The 20,105-nt window shown below is 42.6% G+C and overlaps 1 protein-coding gene across 3 annotated transcripts in view; it reads left to right on the forward strand.

Moving 5' to 3' along the window:
- The window catches only part of zzef1 (zinc finger, ZZ-type with EF hand domain 1), a 240,311-nt gene that overhangs the window by 84,079 nt on the left and 136,127 nt on the right, over positions 1–20,105 (forward strand). For all 3 annotated transcript variants that reach the window (XM_060848324.1, XM_060848326.1, XM_060848325.1), the window contains exons 19-24: positions 1,122–1,281; positions 2,614–2,735; positions 6,893–7,015; positions 10,470–10,639; positions 12,699–12,780; positions 14,192–14,393. In XM_060848324.1, coding sequence (XP_060704307.1) covers positions 1,122–1,281; positions 2,614–2,735; positions 6,893–7,015; positions 10,470–10,639; positions 12,699–12,780; positions 14,192–14,393 — 859 coding nt within the window. The remainder of the gene's footprint in view (positions 1–1,121; positions 1,282–2,613; positions 2,736–6,892; positions 7,016–10,469; positions 10,640–12,698; positions 12,781–14,191; positions 14,394–20,105) is intronic.

Genomic DNA, 20,105 nt, shown 5'->3' on the forward strand with positions numbered 1-20,105 from the left:
TTCAAATCCTGGAAATTCTTCCTTAACACTGTTGGTATCCCTGACCAAATAGACTACACTGTGGTTCAGGAAGGCGACAGACTCTCATTTCTCAAGGATGTTTGGGATGAACAATAGATGTTGACCTGACCAGTGATGCCCACATCCTCTGAATGAATAAATTTGATGAGTTTTACTCCCATAACATATGACACAAATTGTAACAGGTGTTAAAACAGTTGAACCATAGCAAAAGCAAAATTCTGCAGATCCTGTAAAGTTGAAATAAAAAGCCAAATAGCTGCTCCTGCATTAGTTTATTGCCCTCTTCAGGGAGAGGAGCAGGGGTAATGTATCAGGTCAGTTGTCTTTCATTGTTCTGAAGAAAGCTCACTGATCTAATGCATTGATTCTGCTCTTCCATGCACAGGTGCTGAGTGTTTCCAGCATCTTTTTGCAAAAACAACGGAGTATTATTTCTGTGATTTTCTTTTGGGTGGAGTTGAACCGAGCTCCTGTAAAGTGAAATATTTCTGCCTTTGCCATAGCAGCATTGTTGGAAGAACTGTTCCTAGATTCCAGAATGATATTCAGGAAGCGAAACATATCATGGATGCTGTTCAATTTTGCTCAATCCTTTACACACCTTTTGAGTGTGCATACACAGGAGCTGCAGTATATGAAAGCATCTGTCATTTCATTAAGGTGTCTATCCCAGTACTTGGCACCATGCAGACCTGACTCATTTGGTTTTATTTTAATTTGTTCAATGAATGTTTAGACCTGAAGTTGTTTTCAGAAATCAGAGGGCCACATAATGAATTAATTGTTCACAGCATACTAAGGAATTTTTATCACAATTTTACACAGTTGCAATTTCTGTTTCTTAATGCCCACTGTTTTAATGATGCCAAGGTTCTTACAGTTAGTGCTTTCTCCCAGGATCTTGCACAGCCAGTTCCGGCCAGCCCCAGTGACTGTCCATTGTCCTCACAGCCTTGAGCCAGCAAGCTGAGGCTCCGCTGGCTACTGTCAGACCTTCGCATCACGGGTCCTGGCCAGGGGCGTGAATCTTTTGTGTGATATTGGAGCAGCTTGGCTAAACAGGTGCTAATGGCTTTTTTTATGTTGCTTACTTTCAGTGTGAGTTGATGTTCACGGACAACTTGTTTGGGAAGAATGAAGCTGTTCTTGTCAATCTACTCTGGGCACTGCAGGGTCACCTTCTTTCCTGGTGTTACCTGCAATTGAAGGGGAATGATGCCTTGTCTCACCGTCACACCAGAGAAATCCTCCTTAACTGTACGTACCATTGTCTTTACACTGTCAACTTCTGCTTGTAATTTAAATTGGAAGAATAATATTTAAAAATGTATAGAAAGAGAGCACCTTTCAAGAGATTACCTTGGGAAATGCAATTGCACTGAAAATTCTTTGAGTGATATTGAGAAACCAGGTTGATAGGTTGTTACGAAGGCATATGGTATGTTAGTTTTTATTAGTAGAGGGTTTGGGTTTTGGAGCCCCCATGAGGTAATGTTGCAGCTGTACAAAACTCTAGTGCAGAATATTGTGTACAGTTCTGGTCACTGCATTATGGGAAGGATGTGGAAGCTTTGGAAAGGGTTCAGAGGCGATTTACTAGGATGTTGCCTGGGATGGAGGGAAGACGAGAAAAGACTGAGGAAGTTGAGGCTGTTTTCATTGGAGAAGAAGGTAGAGAAGTGACTTAATTGAGATATATAAGATAATCAGAGGGTTAGATAGGGTGGACAGTGAGAACCTTTTTCCTCAGATAGTGATGGCGAGCATGAGGGAACGTAGCTTTAAATTGTGGGATGATAGGTATAGGACAGATGTCAGAGGTAGTTTCTTTACTCAGATTAGTAAGGGCATGGAACGCCCTGCCTGCAACAGATGTAGACACACCAACTTTAAGGGCATTTAAATAGTCATTGGATAAACATTTGGATGAAAATGGAATAGTGTAGGATTGATGGGCTTCAGGTTGGTTTCACAGGTCGGTGCAACATCGAGGGTGAAAGGGCCTGTTTTGCGCTGTAATGTTCGATGTTCTGTCTTTACCATGTTCCATCTGAATATGGCTATTTCTGATCATATTTCCTAATTTCAGTGTAATAAGGTTGATGCCATCTAAAAGTTGATCACCAACCCTAAAGTCAGATCAAAATTTCAGTTTGGTTAGCGTTAAAAATCATTCCTGCCACATCTTGATCACTTCAACATCTCAACTGAAAGACAGCAACTCATGACATTTAGAACTTTGAGTTGAGTTTTAAGTTGAATTCAGCAATAGTGTGGATAATTTTAGTCTTTCTGTTCAGAGATGTCCACATATCTGGAGCAGGTAGACCTTGAACCCAGAGGTACAGTTGCTACCACTGCGCCTCAAGAGCTCTATTACTTGAATTTAAATTCTACCAGCTGGTGGAACTTGAACCCATGTACCCAGGAAAATGTATCCTGGGATTCTAGCCCAGTGACATTCCCACTGTGCCATTGTGACCTTTGTGGAGTTGAATTGACTATGCAAACTTTCACCTGTATTCGGGAATGCCTAGACTGGAAACTGATTTGGGTTTCTCTGTTCTTCACCACAATGTTGCTGAGCAGATGTCAAACGCCACATTTCCAGTGCATCCAATGTTCTGGATTTAATGATGCTGAAATGCAGTGCGAAGCAGATCATGTCGAGCTTGAATAATTCCTTTCTTGCGATGGCAACCAGACAACTGGTAAGTGAGGTTAAAAAATGAAACATGCCTAATGAAATACTATCATCAAAAATTGACAAATATACTAATGTGATAAGAAAACATGGCAAAATTGTCTTGGTACAACTTATGAGAACTGATGGTATACATCATGAAACTCAAAAGATAGGTGGCTATGTCCAGTACTCTTATTATAGTTCTTCTTCCCCATTTTCAGTTCATTTTAAAATAATTCCTGGATTGGATTTGTTTGTTTATAGCACAGTGCACTATTGCCAGTTTTAAAGTTGAAGCTGAATGAAAAATTATTAAGCAATTATTTGTTCCCTGCAGTTAAGAGTCATATAAAGCACAGAAACAGACCCTTTGGTCTAACTTGTCCATGCTGACCAGATATCCTCAACAAATGTAGCCCCATTGGCCCATACCCCTCTAAACCCTTCCTATTCATGTACCCATCCAGATGCCTTTTAAATGTTGCAATTATACAAGTCTCCACTACTTCATTCCATACAAGCACCACCCTCTGTGTCAAAGCATTGCCCCTTAAATCCCTTTTAAATCTTTCCTCTCTCACCTTAATGCTGTGCCTTCTAGTTCTGGACTCCTCTACCCGTGGGTAACGAACTTGGGTCTATTAAACCTATCCATGCCCCTCATGATTTCATAAATGTCTATAAGGTCACACCTCAGCTTCTGATGTTCCAGGGAAAATAACCCTTTCTGTTCATCCTCTTCTAATTGCTCAAACCCTTCAACCCTGGCAACATCCTTGTAAATGTTTTTTGAATCCTTTCAAGTTTCGCAATATCTTTCCTATAGCAGGGACCAGAATTGAGCACAGAATTCCAAAAGTGGCCTAACCAATGTCCTGTACAGCTGCAACATGACCTCCCAATTCCTATGCTCAATGCTCTGACCAATAAAGGCAAGCATACTAAACACCCTTTTCACTATCCTTCCTACATTTGATTCCACTTTCAAGGAACTATGTATCTGCACCCCAAGGTCGCTTTGTTCAGCAACATTCCCCAGGGCGTTACTATTAAGTGTATAAGTCCTGCCCTGATTTGCTTTTCCAAAATGCAGCTCCTTACATTTATCTGAATTAAACTTCATCTGCCACTCCTCAGCCCATTGGCCCATCTGATCAAGAACCTGTTGTAATCTGAGGTAACCTTCTCTGTCCACGATACCTCTAATTTTGGTGTTATCTGCAAGCTTACTGACCATACCTCATATGTTCACATTCAAATCATTTATATAAATGACAAAAAGTAGTGGACCCAGCACCGATCCTTATGGCACTCCATTGGTCACAGGCTTCCAGTCTGACAAGCAAACATCCACCACCACCACCATCTCCCTTCGAGCCAGTTCTGTATCCAAATGGCTAGTTCTCTAACCTTGCTAACCAGTCTACCATGAGGATCTTTGTTGAACACCTTACTAAAGTCCATATCGATCACATCCACCCCCTGCCCTCGTCAATCCTCTTCAGTCCTGCTTTAAAAAAACTTGATTAAGTTAGTGATACACAATTTCCCACGCACAGAGCCATGTTGACTATCCCTAATCAGTCCATGCCTTTCCAAATACTATCCCTCAGGAATTCCCTCCAGTAGCGTGCCCACCGACGATGTTGGACTCACCAATCTATAGTTCCCTGGCTTTTCCTTGCCACCTTTTAAATTGTGACACTACGTTAGCCAACCTCTAGTTTTCTGACACTTCACCTGTGGCTGTTGATGATACAAATATCTCAGCAAGGGGCCCCACAATCACTTCCTTAACTTCCCACCGAGTTCTAGAGTACACCTGACCAGATTCCGTACCAGACGGCACGGTAGCTCAGTGGTTAGCACTGCTGCCTCGGGCAACTGTCTGTGTGGAGTTTGCACATTCTCCCTGTGTCTGCATGGGTTTTCTCCAGGTGCTCTGGTTTCCTCCCACAGTCCAAAGATGTGCAGGTTAGGTGGATTGGTCATGCTAAATTGCCCGCAGTGCTAGGTGGGTTAGTCAGGGGTAAACGTAGGGGACTGGGTCTGGGTAGGTTTTTCTTCAGAGGGTCAGTGTGGACTTGGGCCGAAAGGTCTGTCTCCCCACTGTAGGTAATCTAATCTAACCTTACCCATCCTTTGTGTTTTAAGACATTCAGCAGCACCTCCTCTGTAATATGGACATTTTTCAAAATGTTACGATTCATTTTTCCACGTTCTGTATCTTCCATATCCTTCTCCACAATAAACACTGATGCACAATACTTATTTTGTACAGTTGTTAAGGAAGGCGCAGTAAAGCTCGAACTTCAAAATGAGATTAGAATTTGGTTTGATATGAGAACGCAGCAGCACTGGTTGGGCATGTAGTGTAAAACTAACTGCCAAATCCAAAATAATGGCTTATACTAATGTGATTAACCAGCATTGTGGCAATTCCATGTGACGCAGGTAAAGCTGAAAGACAAAAAAGAAATGAATACTTGACGCTAGTGCAAGTGGGGCAAGATCAGTAGCTCTTTCTAAGAGTTGGCAATGAGTTGGCCAACAGACCATGCCTTCTGCTTTAAGATTCTGAGTTGATGACCACTTATCTTTCCTATCCAGAGCATTTTTGCATCGGCACAATGATGGAAATAAATACAGGACAGGAACCTCATTCTTACAGCCCGCTTGATTGGCACAGCATCCAATCTACTCTGTCCAGACTCCTCTTGCTTTTGAACATTTCCATCAAATGTCCTCTTAATCTCCACTTTTTTGAAGAAAGCAGCCCCACCTTCTCAAATCTATAAAAGTAACTGAAATTCCTCATTCCTCTTTCAATCCTTCCTTAAGTGTGGGATCTAGATTTCAACACCAGTGTTTTATACAGGTTCTTCTTAACTCCCTTGATTTTTCTCCTCCGTATCCCTGTTCACAAAGCCCAGGATCCAATCTACTTTATTAGTTACACTTTGGCATCTTCAGCCATTTTTGCACATATATTCAGCTCCTGTGCCCCCTTTATATTCTTATTCATTGTTACAGGCAGGGTTTCAGATTATTATCATACTCTGGGTGAAAGCTTGTTTTCCTCACATCCCTTCAAAAACTCCTCCCCGCTGCCCTCCTGGTCATCATCAATCTCTCCACGATGGGGGAAAAAGTCTTCAACCGTCTGCCCTTTCTATGCCGCTCATAATTTTATACATCTCAATCACGACCTTCAGTCTCCCTGCTCCAAGGAAAACAGTCTATACAGTCTTTCTTCCGAACTAAAACTCTCCAGCGCAGGCAACATCCTGGTAAATCTCCTCTGTATCTTCTCCAGTGCAGTCACATTCCTCCTATTAATGTGGATTCTGAAACTGTACACAATACGGCAGCACGGTGGCTCAGCAGTTAGCACTGCTGCCTCACAGCACCAGCGTCCCAGGTTCGATTCCAGCCTCGGGTGACAGACTGTGTGGAGTTTGCACATTCTCCCTGTGTCTGCGTGGGTTTCCTTTGGGTGCTCTGGTTTCCTCCCACAGTCCAAAGATGTGCAGGTTAGGTGAATTGGCCATGCTACACTGCCCATAGTGTTAGGTGCATTAGTCAGAGGGAAATGGATTTGGGTGGGTTACTCTTCAGAGGGTTGGTGTGGACTGGTTGGACCGGTTTCCACACTGTAAGGAATTTAAAAAAATACTATAGCTGTGGCCTAACCAACATTTTTGTACCAGTTCCAGCATACCTACTGTGTTCTTAAACTTTGTCTTAGCTAATAAAGGCAAGTATCTCTTATCTAATCCTGAGAGCCATGGATTTGAGTAGCCTTCACAATATGTGCTTTCTGAATTTGTACAATTCCACTAGATGTTCTTGGGTATGACAAAGCACGTTGTTTTGCACAGATATCATTATAATAGATTCTAGGATAGTAAGAACAATATCACGACCTCAGAAACTGGCAGACCAGTCCTTGCCAGTATAATGGTCTGTTATAGCTTTAAAGCTATAACATGACACATGCAGATACCTGCATTAATGCTTCATATACAATTCAAGCCGTAGTGTATCATTGCTTGTAATATTTCCCTTATGCTATTCCAGCAAATATGCGTCTGTGTCTTTACACCTGTTCTATACCAACTGATGAATTTAGATTAGTTTTGCATTACCATTCAATAATGTTTTTATCAATTTTTGTTGTAGGTAATCTACCTTTTGGAGCTTTCTAGTTTGGACATTCCTCACTGTGCACTTCTACAGGCCTTTGCTCCACTGGCTAAAATATTGAAGACCCTCTGTTGCGAAACTGGTGACGACTTTCTCAAAGTAAGCAGTCTGTATCTAATGTCTGCCTTGTTGATGCAGACTTTTTGGTGCTCATCTAGAAAATATATTAGTAAGATGAGAAGAAATAGGTGCTGGAAGTAGCCTAGTAGAGTTACTCATGGAAAGCTACAGAAATCGGCTGGGCGGCAATTATTTACAATGTATATTGATGACAGTAATGAATATACAGTTGCCAAATGTGCTGGTGACGCAACAATAGATGGGAAGGCAAAGGGTGGGGATGATACCATCTGCAGAGGGATATAGATTAGGCAAGTGGGCAAAAATTTGGCAAAAGGAATTTCATGTGGACAAATGTGAGGTTAAGCACTTGGACAGGAAGAACAGAGGAGCAGAAGTAGGGAGATTGTGCTAAAACTATACAAGAACCTAGTCAGACTGCAGCTGGAATATGTGAACAGGTTTTGGGCCCCTTAGCTAGAAAGTCATACCTGCATTTTAGGCAGGTTCATCCCAGGTATGGTGAGAATTTCTTATGAGAATAGGTTGCGTAGATTGGGCCTCTGTCCCATTGGAATTTAGAGGAATGATAGATGATCTTATTGAAGTATGTAAAGTATTTGGGGAAGTTGACAGGGTAGATGCAGAAAATCTGTTTCCCCCTTGTGGGCGGGTCTCAGGCCAGAGGTCATAATCTCAGAATAAAGTGCTGCCCACTGAAGGCAGAGGCTAAGAATTTCCCCTGTCAGAGGGTGGTAAGTCTGTCAAATTATTTATCTCAGAGGCCTGTCGAGGTTGTGCTAAGTGTGTTCAAGGCTGAGATAGTCTGATTTTTAATCAGAAAGGTAATCAAGAGTTGTAAGGAAAAAGCAGGCAATTGGATTTAAGGATTATCTGATCCTCCATGATCTCATCGCAGTGCAGACTCGATGAACTGAATGGCTTTCTTCTACTCCTAGGTCTTGAGCTATTTGATCCATTATTTTTGCTTCACCATTCAATGAGATCATAGCTAACATGTTTTTTTTTCCTCTCTGCCTCCTTAAGCCCCTTGTGGATCAAAAAACTGCCCAACTCCGTCTTGAATAAGTTTAATGACCCAGACTCCAATGCTTTTCAGGGAAAAGAATTCCAACGACCCACGGTCTGAGAGATATTTATTTTCTTCTCCATTTTTAATGGGAGACCCTTTAGTTTTAGACTGCACCCACAGTTCTGGATTCCATCATGAGGAAAAACATCCTCAGCATCTTTCCTGTCAAATTCCACTAGAATGTTGTAGACATTTTCGAACCAACCTGTTCAGAGGTATTCTTGGTGTGGACTGGTCAGGTGGGATTTGAACCCAGGCTTCTTGCTCAGGACTGCCCTGGCTTCCTGGCCTCTGCAGTCACGACACCATATGCTCCTGCATGTAGAATGTTTGAATAAGATCAAATCTCATTTTCCTAAACTTCAGAAGTAAAAGACTCAATCTCTCACCCCATCCTTACAGATTTCCCAGAAATTAGCCGGGTGAACGTTTTGAACGGCTTCCAGTACAAGGACAATGGAAGTCCATTATCATACAGATGTTGATAAGTCCAAATATTAAAACTACATTCTAGTCAAACTGCATTAATGATAAACTTCTGTAACTCCTATTTTCCTCCTTTCATTTGGCGATTTGAAGATTTGACTGTTTACGTTTTTGTTTGGAGCCAGGAGGGCCCTTCGTTGTGTGAGCCGGGGAATATTGAATCACAATATAATGAATTAATTCTGTATATCTCTCCTATATGTCATGGTTGTACATTGTGCTACAGGGAAGTCTCTAAACGTCTTGTACAGTTGTCTCAGTCTTCCCCAATTTTAAACTCCCATTCCCTATTCAATGCTGACCAACTTTTCCAACTCCTTTCTCAATTATGATTCATGTAACAGATCACCATGAGCCTTCTGTACCACAGCATTCTGTAACCCCTCTCTATTTAAATAATATTTTCCTTTCCTATTATCTTTGCTGAAATGAGCAGCCTTTGAGTTTCCTGTATACTTCTGCAAATTTATAGTTATTTAACCTGTCTATAACCCTTTATACTCTGTGATCCTCTTCACAACTTGCTTCCCTATCTACCTTTGTGCTGTCAGCAAATTTGGCTACAATGTAGTTGATCCCTTAAACATCATTGTGGTTGTGGAAGTCCGTCATCTCAGGTCCAGGAGTCCCTCAGGGTAGTGTTGAGAGTGTTGCTGGAAAAGCACAGCCAGACTTGGAAATATAAGGCCGTTCCTTCAGAGTCAATGGGTCAAAATCCTGGAATTCCTGATGAAGGGCTCCACTCGGAACATCAATCCTCCTTCTCGGATGCTGCTTGACCTGCCGTGCTTTTCCAGCAATACATTCTCAATTCTGATCTCCAGCATCTGCAGACCTCACTGTCTTTCCTCAGGGTAGTGTCCTAGGCCCAACAATCTTGGCTGCTTCATCAATGACTTTCCCTCTGTCATGACGTCAGAAGTGAATGTGCAATCATTGGCGAACAACGTTCAGCACCATTCACAATGACTCAGATTCTGAAGCAGTCAGTGCTCAAATGCAATAAGATCTGGACAATATCCAGACTTGGGCTGACAAGTGGCAAATAACTTTCGTGCCACACAAATGTCAGACAATGACCATCACCAATAAGAGACACTCTAACTACTGCCCCTTGACATTTAACGGTACTACTGTCACTGAATCCCCACCTGTTAACATCCTTGGTTTACCATTGACCAGAAACTCAACTGGACTCCCCATATAAACACAGTGGCTACAAGAGCAGCTCTGAGACTAAGGATACTGCGGCGAGTAACTCACCACCTGACACCTAAAAGTCTATCCACCATCTACAAGGCACAAGTCAGGAGTGTGATGGGATACTCCCCATTTGCCTGGATGGGGGGAGCTCCAACATTATTCAAGAAGCTTGACACCACCCAGGGCAAAGCAACCTGCTTCATTGGCACCACATCCACAAACATTCAATCCCTCCCCCACTGGCACTCAGTAGCAGCAGTGTATACTATCTCCAAGATGCTGTGCAACAATTCACCAAAGATCCTTAGACATCACCTTCCAAACCCACAACCCCTTCCATCTCGAAGGACAAGGGCAGCAGGTACTTGGGAAAACCACCTCCTGCACGATCCTCTCCAAGCCGTTCACCACTCTGACTTGGAAATATACAGCCGTTCCTTCAGAGTCATTGGGTCAAAATCCTGGAATTCCCTCCCTACTGGCATTACGGGTCAAGCAAGTGGACTGCAAGGCAGCTCACAGTTACCTTCTCAAGGGCAACTAGGGCTATCAGTGCTGGGCAGCCAGTGACGCCCAAGTCCCACAAATGAATTAAAAAAAAAAGTTCTGCGACTTTTCAGTATGTGTATATATATTTTAACCTTTCACTTTGTTACATAAGGGTACTTCTTGAAATAGTGAAAAAGCTTTGTTTCAATTCTGATTTAAAAGCTTGGTGGGGAGAACTTGGAGAAATCAGAGGAGCCTGTGTTTCTCAGGATGTGGAGCATGGAGTCTACTCACAACTACGAAAACAACAGTCACGAGACAACGGTCTTTGTTTGTCCAGGTGCAACATCTTTTGAAGTGGAGTTTGATGAAAAGTGTGAAACAGAGAAAAGGTATTGTCCAGTTTCAAGCAATGAGATGCTACTAGTGATATTGCGAGGAATGGTTTATTTTTAGTTGGCAGGGGGAAAAGAGAGGGAGAGAGAACAAGAGAAAAGAGTTGGTGTACCAATGTGTTCCTTACACTCATTCTTTCCAATAAAATGAAGAGCTTTAAACAAGGGGATAGGAAAAGCCTAAGGGAAAAAAAAGTCTGATTATACTTGGTCTCTAATCTGCTGTGTCTGCTTCTTCATGCCCTTCAATCTCTGTTATAGAAAAGGCATTGCAGCAGTGAAGGGGTCCATTCAGCCTATCATGTCTCTGTGAAAGACCACCTCACCTAATGTCACTCCCATGGTTTTTCTCTTTGTAATCTTTGATTTTTCTTCCCCTTCAGATGATTATCCAGTTCTATTCCAGACATCTCAATTAAATCTGCCTACACCGCGCACTCATTCCAGATTCCGACCACTCAGTTTATGAAACTGTTCTTCCTCCTGTTGCAATTGTTGAGTTGCCAATCAGAACAGTTTCTCCCTATCTACTGTGTTCAGGATCCTCATAATTTTGAGGAACTCTATCAACTTGCTCTAAATTTTCTCTAATTATCCACTTAACTGAACTTCCTTACCCCTGAAGCCATTCCTTTGGATCTGTGGGCCAAGCTTTGGCAAACGTATATTGTAGAAAAACGTCTAATTGTTTATTTTGATCGGAAGAATAAAAATAAAGCATGATCCATTAAATGGTGCGAAGTTGCAGAGCTCTGAGACACAGGGATCTAGGTGTACTCGTGCATGAATCGCAGAAGGTTAACATGCAGGTGCAGCAAGTAATTAGGAAAGCTAATAGAATGTTATTGTGTATCACAAGGCGAATTAATTACAAGAGTAGGGAGGTTTTGCTTCAGATGCAGTCCACTGCTGAGACCACATCTGGAGCATTGTGCACAGTATTATCATCAAGGGTGTAAATATTTTGGTGACACTACAGAGATGGTTTACCAACTTACTATCTGGAATGAGGACTGATTTACGAGGAAAGGCTAGACAAGCTTGTGTCGCTATAGTTTAGAACAGTAAGAGATGACCGAATTGAAATTCGCAAGATGCCGTGGAGCCATAGCTGGTCCAGTATGGAGAGGTTGTTTCCTCTTGTGGGAAAATTTAGAATGAGAGATCACATTTTGCAACTCTGTGGTCACTGCTTCAAAACTGGAATGTGAAGGTGGAGTCTTTGGACCCCTTTTTGAATAGGTGGCGGTCGCAAACTCCTTGATTTTAAGGCAGAGCTACATTGGCTGTTGTCAAGCAAAGGATAAACGGTTATTCAGTAGACAGGATTGGATCTTCAAATCCACAATCCTATCAGCTCTAATCTTTCTGAATGGGAGAGCAGGGTTGAGGGGCTGAATGGCCTACTGCTGTCTTGTATATTTGTATAATCAAATTCTACACCAGACTTAGTGCACCTTCCTTATTTTGTACAGTGTGCTATTATTAATCACTTTTTTAACCTGCCCTGTCAGTCCCAGTAATTTGACCATGTGTAGCCCAGATCCAGCTGCTTCTCCATCATCTCTTAAAGCTGTACCCTTTATTTTCTATTGTTTTTCTTTGTACCAACCAACTTGTTTGTTCACTTTGAAAAGCCAACTCTGCTTGGTTCAGTCTTGTCTTACGTTTTAGCTACATCTCCTTCAATTTTAATTGTTCACAATCATGAAGCAATGGCTATTGGTTAACTTGTCAGTCACCCTTTTAGTAATCTTGAAAGTCTCAGTTTGGCCACCTTGGCTGCCAAAGAGCCAAACTTTCCATTGGATCTTCATTCCAGAATTATTGTGGCGCTTCTCCTCTGCCCTCTGAAGGACAGGACATGCTGCTTTTATCCTCCATGGATAATGGTTCTAATCCAGATTTGTAGTTGAGATGTTTGTTTAGCTGAGTGGTATGATTTAGAGGTGGAATATTTAAATATGGAATAATTGTACCAATCAGCACCCTATGTCCAACATGACATGAAACTTGTCAGTACTTAAATAGCTCACTTGTGAAACTTTTCTCAAAGGTATGATTATTTGGAATTTACGGACTCGAGAGGAGTGAAAGTGCGTTATGATGGAAAGGTTGGAACAGAGAAATGGCCAAAGGTAAGACTTTTGTCAACAGGTTTTACTTCTCAAAGATCTTATTGTATACTTCACACTTGTTCCTAGGTCTGGGAAAACATGGTCTTCAAGTATCACACTGGGACTTAAATATCTAATTTAGGACAAGATGTTGTGTTCAGTTGAGACGATTCTTTATTATTGGAGGGACTAGCAGTTAGATGAGATGCTAATTCTGTGTCTGTTACTTTGGTAGGTGTAGATATTAAAATTCTTGAGAGCTTTGCATTCGTGTTCACATTCCTCATTGTATATTAAAGAGTTACGCAAAGGCACGACCATTAATCCATGCTGCTCATGTTGATGTGAAATCTTGATAATCCACACTCATCATTTATTCTCTTGGTGGAAACTAGGATAAATTCTCTTCCTGCCCATTGCTGAGGGAAAGCAGTATCTGACAAACTTGTGATTCAAGGAGAAAGTGAGGTCTGGAGATCAGAGCTGAGAATGTGTTGCTGGAAAAGCGCAGCAGGTCAGGCAGCATCCAAGGAGCAGGAGAATCGATGTTTCGGGCATACGCCTGAAGAAGGCTTATGCCCGAAACATCTAATTTCCTGTTCCTTGGATGCTGCCTGACCTGCTGCGCTTTTCCAGCAACACAATTTCAAGCTTGTGATTCAGGCAAATATGATAATTCAACAAAATCCAAGTATTTCATACAATCATAGATTCCCAACAGCGTGGAAGCAGGCCATTCGGATCATCGAGTCCATACCAACCCTCCAAAGAGCATTCCACCCAGACCCTTAGCTCATGTAACAAAGATGATAATTTTTTCTGAGATTCCTTTTGTCCATTAATATTTGAAAATGATGTGTTTTGTATCCTGGTGCACTGTCACTTTGTGTTATTGCATACTTTGCATTGGGTACGTAATTACTCCCAAATGATTTAATTTCCATCACTGAGATTCTGGCATATTGATAGGTGTCCTGGAATCATGAAGATGAGTGCAGAGTTTTGGGCATCCATGTTGGTATAGAATTGAACTGCTCATAAGCAAATGTGTCACTGATGCCTGGGGAAAGTAGCTGGATTCAACAGTGCTCTAGCTAATCCAGGAGTGATGACCATCCTCCTTCCTTTGGACAGGCTACAGATCAAAGCTGGAATTTTATTTTAAATTGCGAGGTGTTTTTGTTTGTTTACAAATCTGTTTTGTTTTTTAAAAAAGTGGTCTTTCAGTTCAGCAAGTTTTTTTATTTTTGTCTGTAATTGAAGTCTGTACATTTCTTGGAAATTTTTATAAGATTTCAATATTTGATTTGAAAATTCTACCTTTTCCCAAGGAAGGAGCTGTCCTCTGGAGTTCAATCAAGATCTCAGTGAGAACATCACAGAAGTAGTATTTCATTATGAATAATTTTCTACCATACATCTTTGTTTGTAGTCAGTGATGTTTAAATCTGGCCCTCGGCTGCAGTTTCTGTTCCACTCTGACAACTGCAACAACGAATGGGGATACAAGTTCATAGCCAAAGCATACGGCCTGCCAGATGTGCGGGTACCTTGGGTTACAGATCTCCAGCTTCTGGTGTCACGGCTGATGGGCTGCCTTGCCTCCCGAGCACTGTCTTTAAATTCAGCCTGCGGTAAGATTTGTTGTTCTCCCTAATTTTAAGGGTGCCTGTAGTTCGATGTTAGGTAGTTAACTGGTTGCTTGGGTGTTGTATCACATTTTTAAACTTGGACAACTTTTATTCCACAGACGGGGGGTGTTCATCTTAGTTCAAATTGCTAAGAAGTTTAGTCCACTGTGGCTCAAAGCTCGACTGTTTCTGCCTTCTAATTCCTTATCTGACTTGGGAAAGTTTCTCTTTTTTTCTTGTCTGTTGTTTTACAGTGTCAACTTTTGCACAGGTGAATGTCTTCCCTGCCTGCTATTCTTAGTTCATATTTCTGCTGTTTTGGTTGGAATAATATGGTACTTCTCTCCCTCTGCACTTCCACCCAGGCTTTGCTGGTTCATCTTAATGTAGGAACAAGTTACTGCAAATGGTGGAATCTGTACTGAAAAGAACAACTGCTGGAGATCACAGCAAGTCAGGCAGCATCCATCATCTAGACTTAAATGATAGCTTGCTGTCTCTCCACGGATGCAGTCTGGCCCACTGTGATCTCCAGCACTTGTTGTTTTCTTTGCTGGTTCATGATAAATTTTACTGGTTGGATTGTTGGTTTCCAGAGCAGTGTGATGCCAACAGCGTGGGTTCAATTCCCATCACCGGTTGGAGGTTACCATGAAGGGCTGTCCTTCACAACCTCTTCTGTTAGCTGAGGTCTGCTGGCCCTCAGGTTAAATCACCACCAGTTGCTTCTCTCTGAGAGAGCAGCCCCTGTGGTCTGGTAATACTATGGCGACACAACGATAAACCCTAATGTTTGTAAACATAAAATATAAGCCTACTTAAAATACCTTTACAGATTTCCAGTGGATTTGTATATTCTGCATAGTAAGGTAGATCTACACTGCTGGTGTTCAGGCATTTTCCAATACATTCAAAACTAATTAAACTTACTTTCTAATGAGTATACTGGTTGAGTGGTTCTCTTAACGTGTTTCATGATTGTTGTGACAGTTACGCTGAGAATGACCGAGTCAAGCACGGCAGGACCAAGGAGTGAAAAATAGGCCTTGATGCTTTCCCCGTTTATCCCCCACTGCTGTCCTTAACCCTCTCAGCTTCAGCTGAGTCCATTTGCAATGCACTTTGGGCCCTGTAGATGGGGTGGTGCAGCACAGAGGAAGGGTATTCAGGTCTAGTTTGCAGTAGTTTTTTCGCAGTTGTCCAGTCAGTCTTACCACAGCTGCCCCACTTTTTCCTTCCTTTTTTTGGATTTCTTCTCCCAAGTATTTGTACCGTTTTCTTAGCCACCACAATACAGGGAGGATTCCAAATCCCAACCCTTGTTCTGTAAAATGTTTCCTTGTGTTCCTTTTGATTCTTTTCCCAATCAACTTAAGAAATTAAATCTGAGCCATCCTTCAGCCATTGGAAGCCACTTTCATTCTGTTGAAATTCTTACTAATTTACTGTCACTCCGTCAAATCCTGCTATAGCCTCCTTGGCTTTTAGGAAAGCAAATCCAGCTCATCTCTCAGCTCGAGAAAATATTTTTAAAATTTTCTTGAAAACCTTCACATCGTTCTGGTGCCACGAAGTAGAGCCATAGTCGGTGTTTTATATGGTTTCAGCCAAACTCTTCACCTTTGCATTCTGTGTCTCTCTTTATAAAACTCATCAGATGTATAGGTTTCAATATGAGGCACTTTACAAATATGGGAATTACACACAACTTGATCATTCATAGAACACAGAACAATACAGCACAGTACATGCCCTTTAGCCCTCGATGTGCTGACTTTTTCTCCTACTCAAAGAACAAAGAAAATTTACGGCCCAAGAACAGGCCCTTTGGCCCTCCAAGCCTGAGCCGATCCAAATCTATTGTCTAAACTTATTGCCCAATTCCTAGGCACCTGTATCCCTCTGCTCCCCACCTACTCATGCATCTGTCTACCTTAAATGAATCTACTGTGCCTGCCTCTGCTGGGAACGTGTTCCAGGCACCTACCACCCTCTGTGTGAAGTACTTGCCACGTATATTCCCCCTTAAACTTTTCACCTCTCACCTTGAACACGTGAGCTCTTGTTATTGAATCCCTCACCCTGGGAAAAGCTTATCTCTATCCACCTTATCTATACCCGTCATGATTTTGTACACCTCAATCAGGTCCCCTCTCAATCTCCTTTTTTCTAATGAAAGCAATCCTAACCTCCTCTCTTCATAGCTAGCACCTTCCATACCAGGCAACATCCTCGTAAACCTTCTCTGCACCCTCTCTAAAGCGTCCACATCCTTTTGGTAATGTGGCGACCAGAACTGTACACAGTATTCTAAATACGGCCGAACCAGTCTTGTACAATTTTAACATGACCTGCCAGCTCTTATACTCCATACCCTGTCTGATGAAGGCAAGCATACCATAATGCTGCCTTGACCACTTATCCACCTGAGCGGCCACTTTCAGGGTACAACGGACCCAAACTCCCAGATCTCTCTGCTCATCAAGTTTTCCCAAGGCTCTTCCGTTTACAGTATAGTTGGCTCGAGAATTAGACTTCCCAAAATGCATCACCTCACATTTGCCTGGATTGAACTCCATCTTCCAACTCTCCAGCCTATGTATATTCTCCTGTATTCTTTGACAGTCCCTAATGCTTTCTGCTACTCCACCAATCTTCGTGTCGCCTGCAAACTTACTGATCAGACCAACAGTGCCCTCTTCCAGATAATTGATGTATATCACAAACAACAGTGGCCCCAGCACTGACCCCTATGGAACACCACTGGTCACCTTTCTCCATGTCGAGAAACTCCCTTCATCTACTACTGTCTCCTATTGCTCAACCAGTTCTTTATCCACCTAGCTAGAACACCCTCTACACCATGTGACTTCACTTTCTCTATTAGTTTACCATGGGGGATCAAAGATCAAATGAACCTACATAGCCTTCATAGTACTATCTTCAATGTGCCTATCCAAGAGTCGCTTAAATATCCCTAATGTATTTGACTCTACTACCACAGCTGGCAGTGCATTCCGCCCACCCACCACTCTGTGTAAAGAACCTATCTCTGACATCTCCCCTAAACCTTCCTCTAATCACCTTAAAGTTATGCCCCCTCATGATAGACATTTCTGCCCTGGGAAAAGGTCTCTGGCTATTCACTTTAGCTGTGCCTCTCATCATCTTGTACACCTCTAACAAATCGCCTGTCATCCTTCTTCACTCCAATGAGAAAAGCCCTAGCTCACTCAACCTTTTTTCATAAGACATGCCGTCCAGTCCAGGCAACATCCTGGTAAATCTCCTCTAAAGCTTTCACGTGCTCCCTACAATGAGGCGACTGGAAGTGAACGCAATATTCCAATTGTGGTCTAATCAGTTCTTTACAGAGCAGCAGCATAACCTCGTAGCTTTTAAACTCAATCCCCCTGCTAATGGAAGCCAACACACTGTATGCCGCCTTAATCCTATCAACCTAGCCTGCAACTTTGAGGGATCTGTGAACATGGACCCCAAGATCCATCTGTTCTTTCACACTACCAAGAATCCTGCATTTAACCCAGTATTTTGCATTCAAATTCGACTTTCCAAAGTGAATCACTTTACACTTTTCCAGGTTGAACTCCATCTGCCACTTAAAGTCCAGTTCTACATCCTGTCAATGTCCCATTGTAACCTACAACAGCCCTCCGCACTATCCACAACTCCCCCAACCTTTGTGACATCGGCAAACTTACTAACCACCCTTCCACTTCCTCATCCAACTCATTTATAAAAATCACAAAGAGCAGAAGTCCCAGAGTCCATCCCTGTGAAACACCACTGATCACCAAGCTTCAGGCTGAATATTTTCCATCTACTACCACCCTCTGTCATCTATGGGCCAGCCAATTCTGTATCCAGGCAGCCAGATTTCCCTGTCTTCCATGCCTCCTCACTTTCTGAATGAGCCTACCATGGGGAACCTTATCAAATACCTTGCTAAAATCCATATACACCAAACCCACTGCTCTACCTTCATCAATGTGCTTTGTCACATTCTCAAAGAATTCCGTAAGGTTTGTGAGACATGACCTCCCTCTCACAAAGCCATGCTGACTATCTCTAATCAAGCTATGGTTTAACAAGTAACCCTGTCAGTCAGAATCCTCTCCAATACTTTGCCCATCATAAATGTAAGACTGACTGGTCTGTAATTCCCAGAATTATCCCCATTCCCTTTCTTGAACAAGAGAATAACATTTGCCAGCCTCCAGAGATCTGGCACTACTCCAGTGGACAGTGAAGATGCAAAGATCATTACCAATGTCGCTGTAATCTCTTCCCTCACTTCCTGTAGTAACTAGGATATCCCATCTGGCCCAGGGGACGTATCTGTCCTTATGTTTTTCAAAATATCTAGCACATCCTCCTCCTCCTATACATCAACTTGTTTGAGCATATCGTCCTGTTTCACGGTGTCTTCCCAAATGTCAAGGACTCTCTCAGCAGTGCATACTGAAGCAAAGTATTCATTAAGGACCTCTCCTACCGCCTCCAACTCCAGGTGCAAGCTCCCTCCACTATTCCTGATTGCCCCTACCGTCACATAGGCCACCCTCTTGTTCCTCACCGAAATATAGAACGCCTTTGGGTTTTCCTTAATTTTTCATGCCCCCCCTCCTCGCTTTCCTAAGTCCATTCTTCAGTTCTCCCTGGCTACCTTGTAACATTTCAGCCCCGTCCAATCTTTGTCTCCTCAACCTTAAATAAGCTTCCTTCTTCATTTTGTCGAGATGTTCCACATGCCTTGTCTCCCAAGGTCCCTTCACCCTACCATCCCTTCATTGCCTCAGTGGGACAAACATATCCAGTACTATCAGCAAGTGCTTTGTAAACAACCTCCACATTTCTGTCGTGCATTTCCCTGGGAACATCTGTTCCCAATTGAGCCACCCCAGTTCCTGCCTTGTATAAATAGCATTGTAACTCCCCCTTTTCCAATTAAGTAATTTTGTATGCCTCTCCAGGACTATAGTAAAGGTCAGGGAGTTGGTGATCATTATCACTGCTAAGCTCTTCCCCCGGGAGATGTGACACCTGCCAGACAATAGGAAATTACCTGGCACTGGATGGCATCAAGAATTGGGCACAGTTGGCCTTTTTTATGCTGTGTCTCCCAGGCTTGGCAATGGGTAGAGTGGGTAGACCCCTGATGGAAACCTGTGGTATCCAGCAGATAACTGATGGTCACAACAGGAAGAAAGGACATTCGAGCACTGCCATTGCCTTCAATTATTCACTCTCCTCTGGGGATGTCAATGTTCTGGTTTACGTGTCTCAAATTTATGCCGACGCATGTTACCTGAGTTGCCTCCTCTGATCCTGACCTAGGCATGTTAAGGAGCGAAGGTCAAGAGGCCTCCAGTTCTGGGGGGACTCCCTGATGGAGTGAGCGAGCAAATCTTTGGGCCTCAGTATCTTTCTTATTCAAGCTGAAAATACAGCAAGTAGTAGAAGTAGCAATGAGAACCTCCTTGTAGAATGAAAGCATTAGAAGTTGGTTTTTAAAATGATAATTGTGTCAAGAAGATGCTCTACCTTTTATGCAACAGCCTGGTTTATATATTCAAATCGTGTAGAAATCATTTTGATGTTCTTGCAGGAATCTTGCAGGTCGTGGCTTTGAGTAGCAGGTAGTCCCCCTCCTTGCGTCCAACTCAGATGGTCATGAGTGCAAGTCCAACTCCG

This window comes from Hemiscyllium ocellatum, chromosome 31, assembly GCF_020745735.1.
Source record: "Hemiscyllium ocellatum isolate sHemOce1 chromosome 31, sHemOce1.pat.X.cur, whole genome shotgun sequence".
Classification (NCBI taxonomy): Eukaryota; Metazoa; Chordata; class Chondrichthyes; order Orectolobiformes; family Hemiscylliidae; genus Hemiscyllium; species Hemiscyllium ocellatum.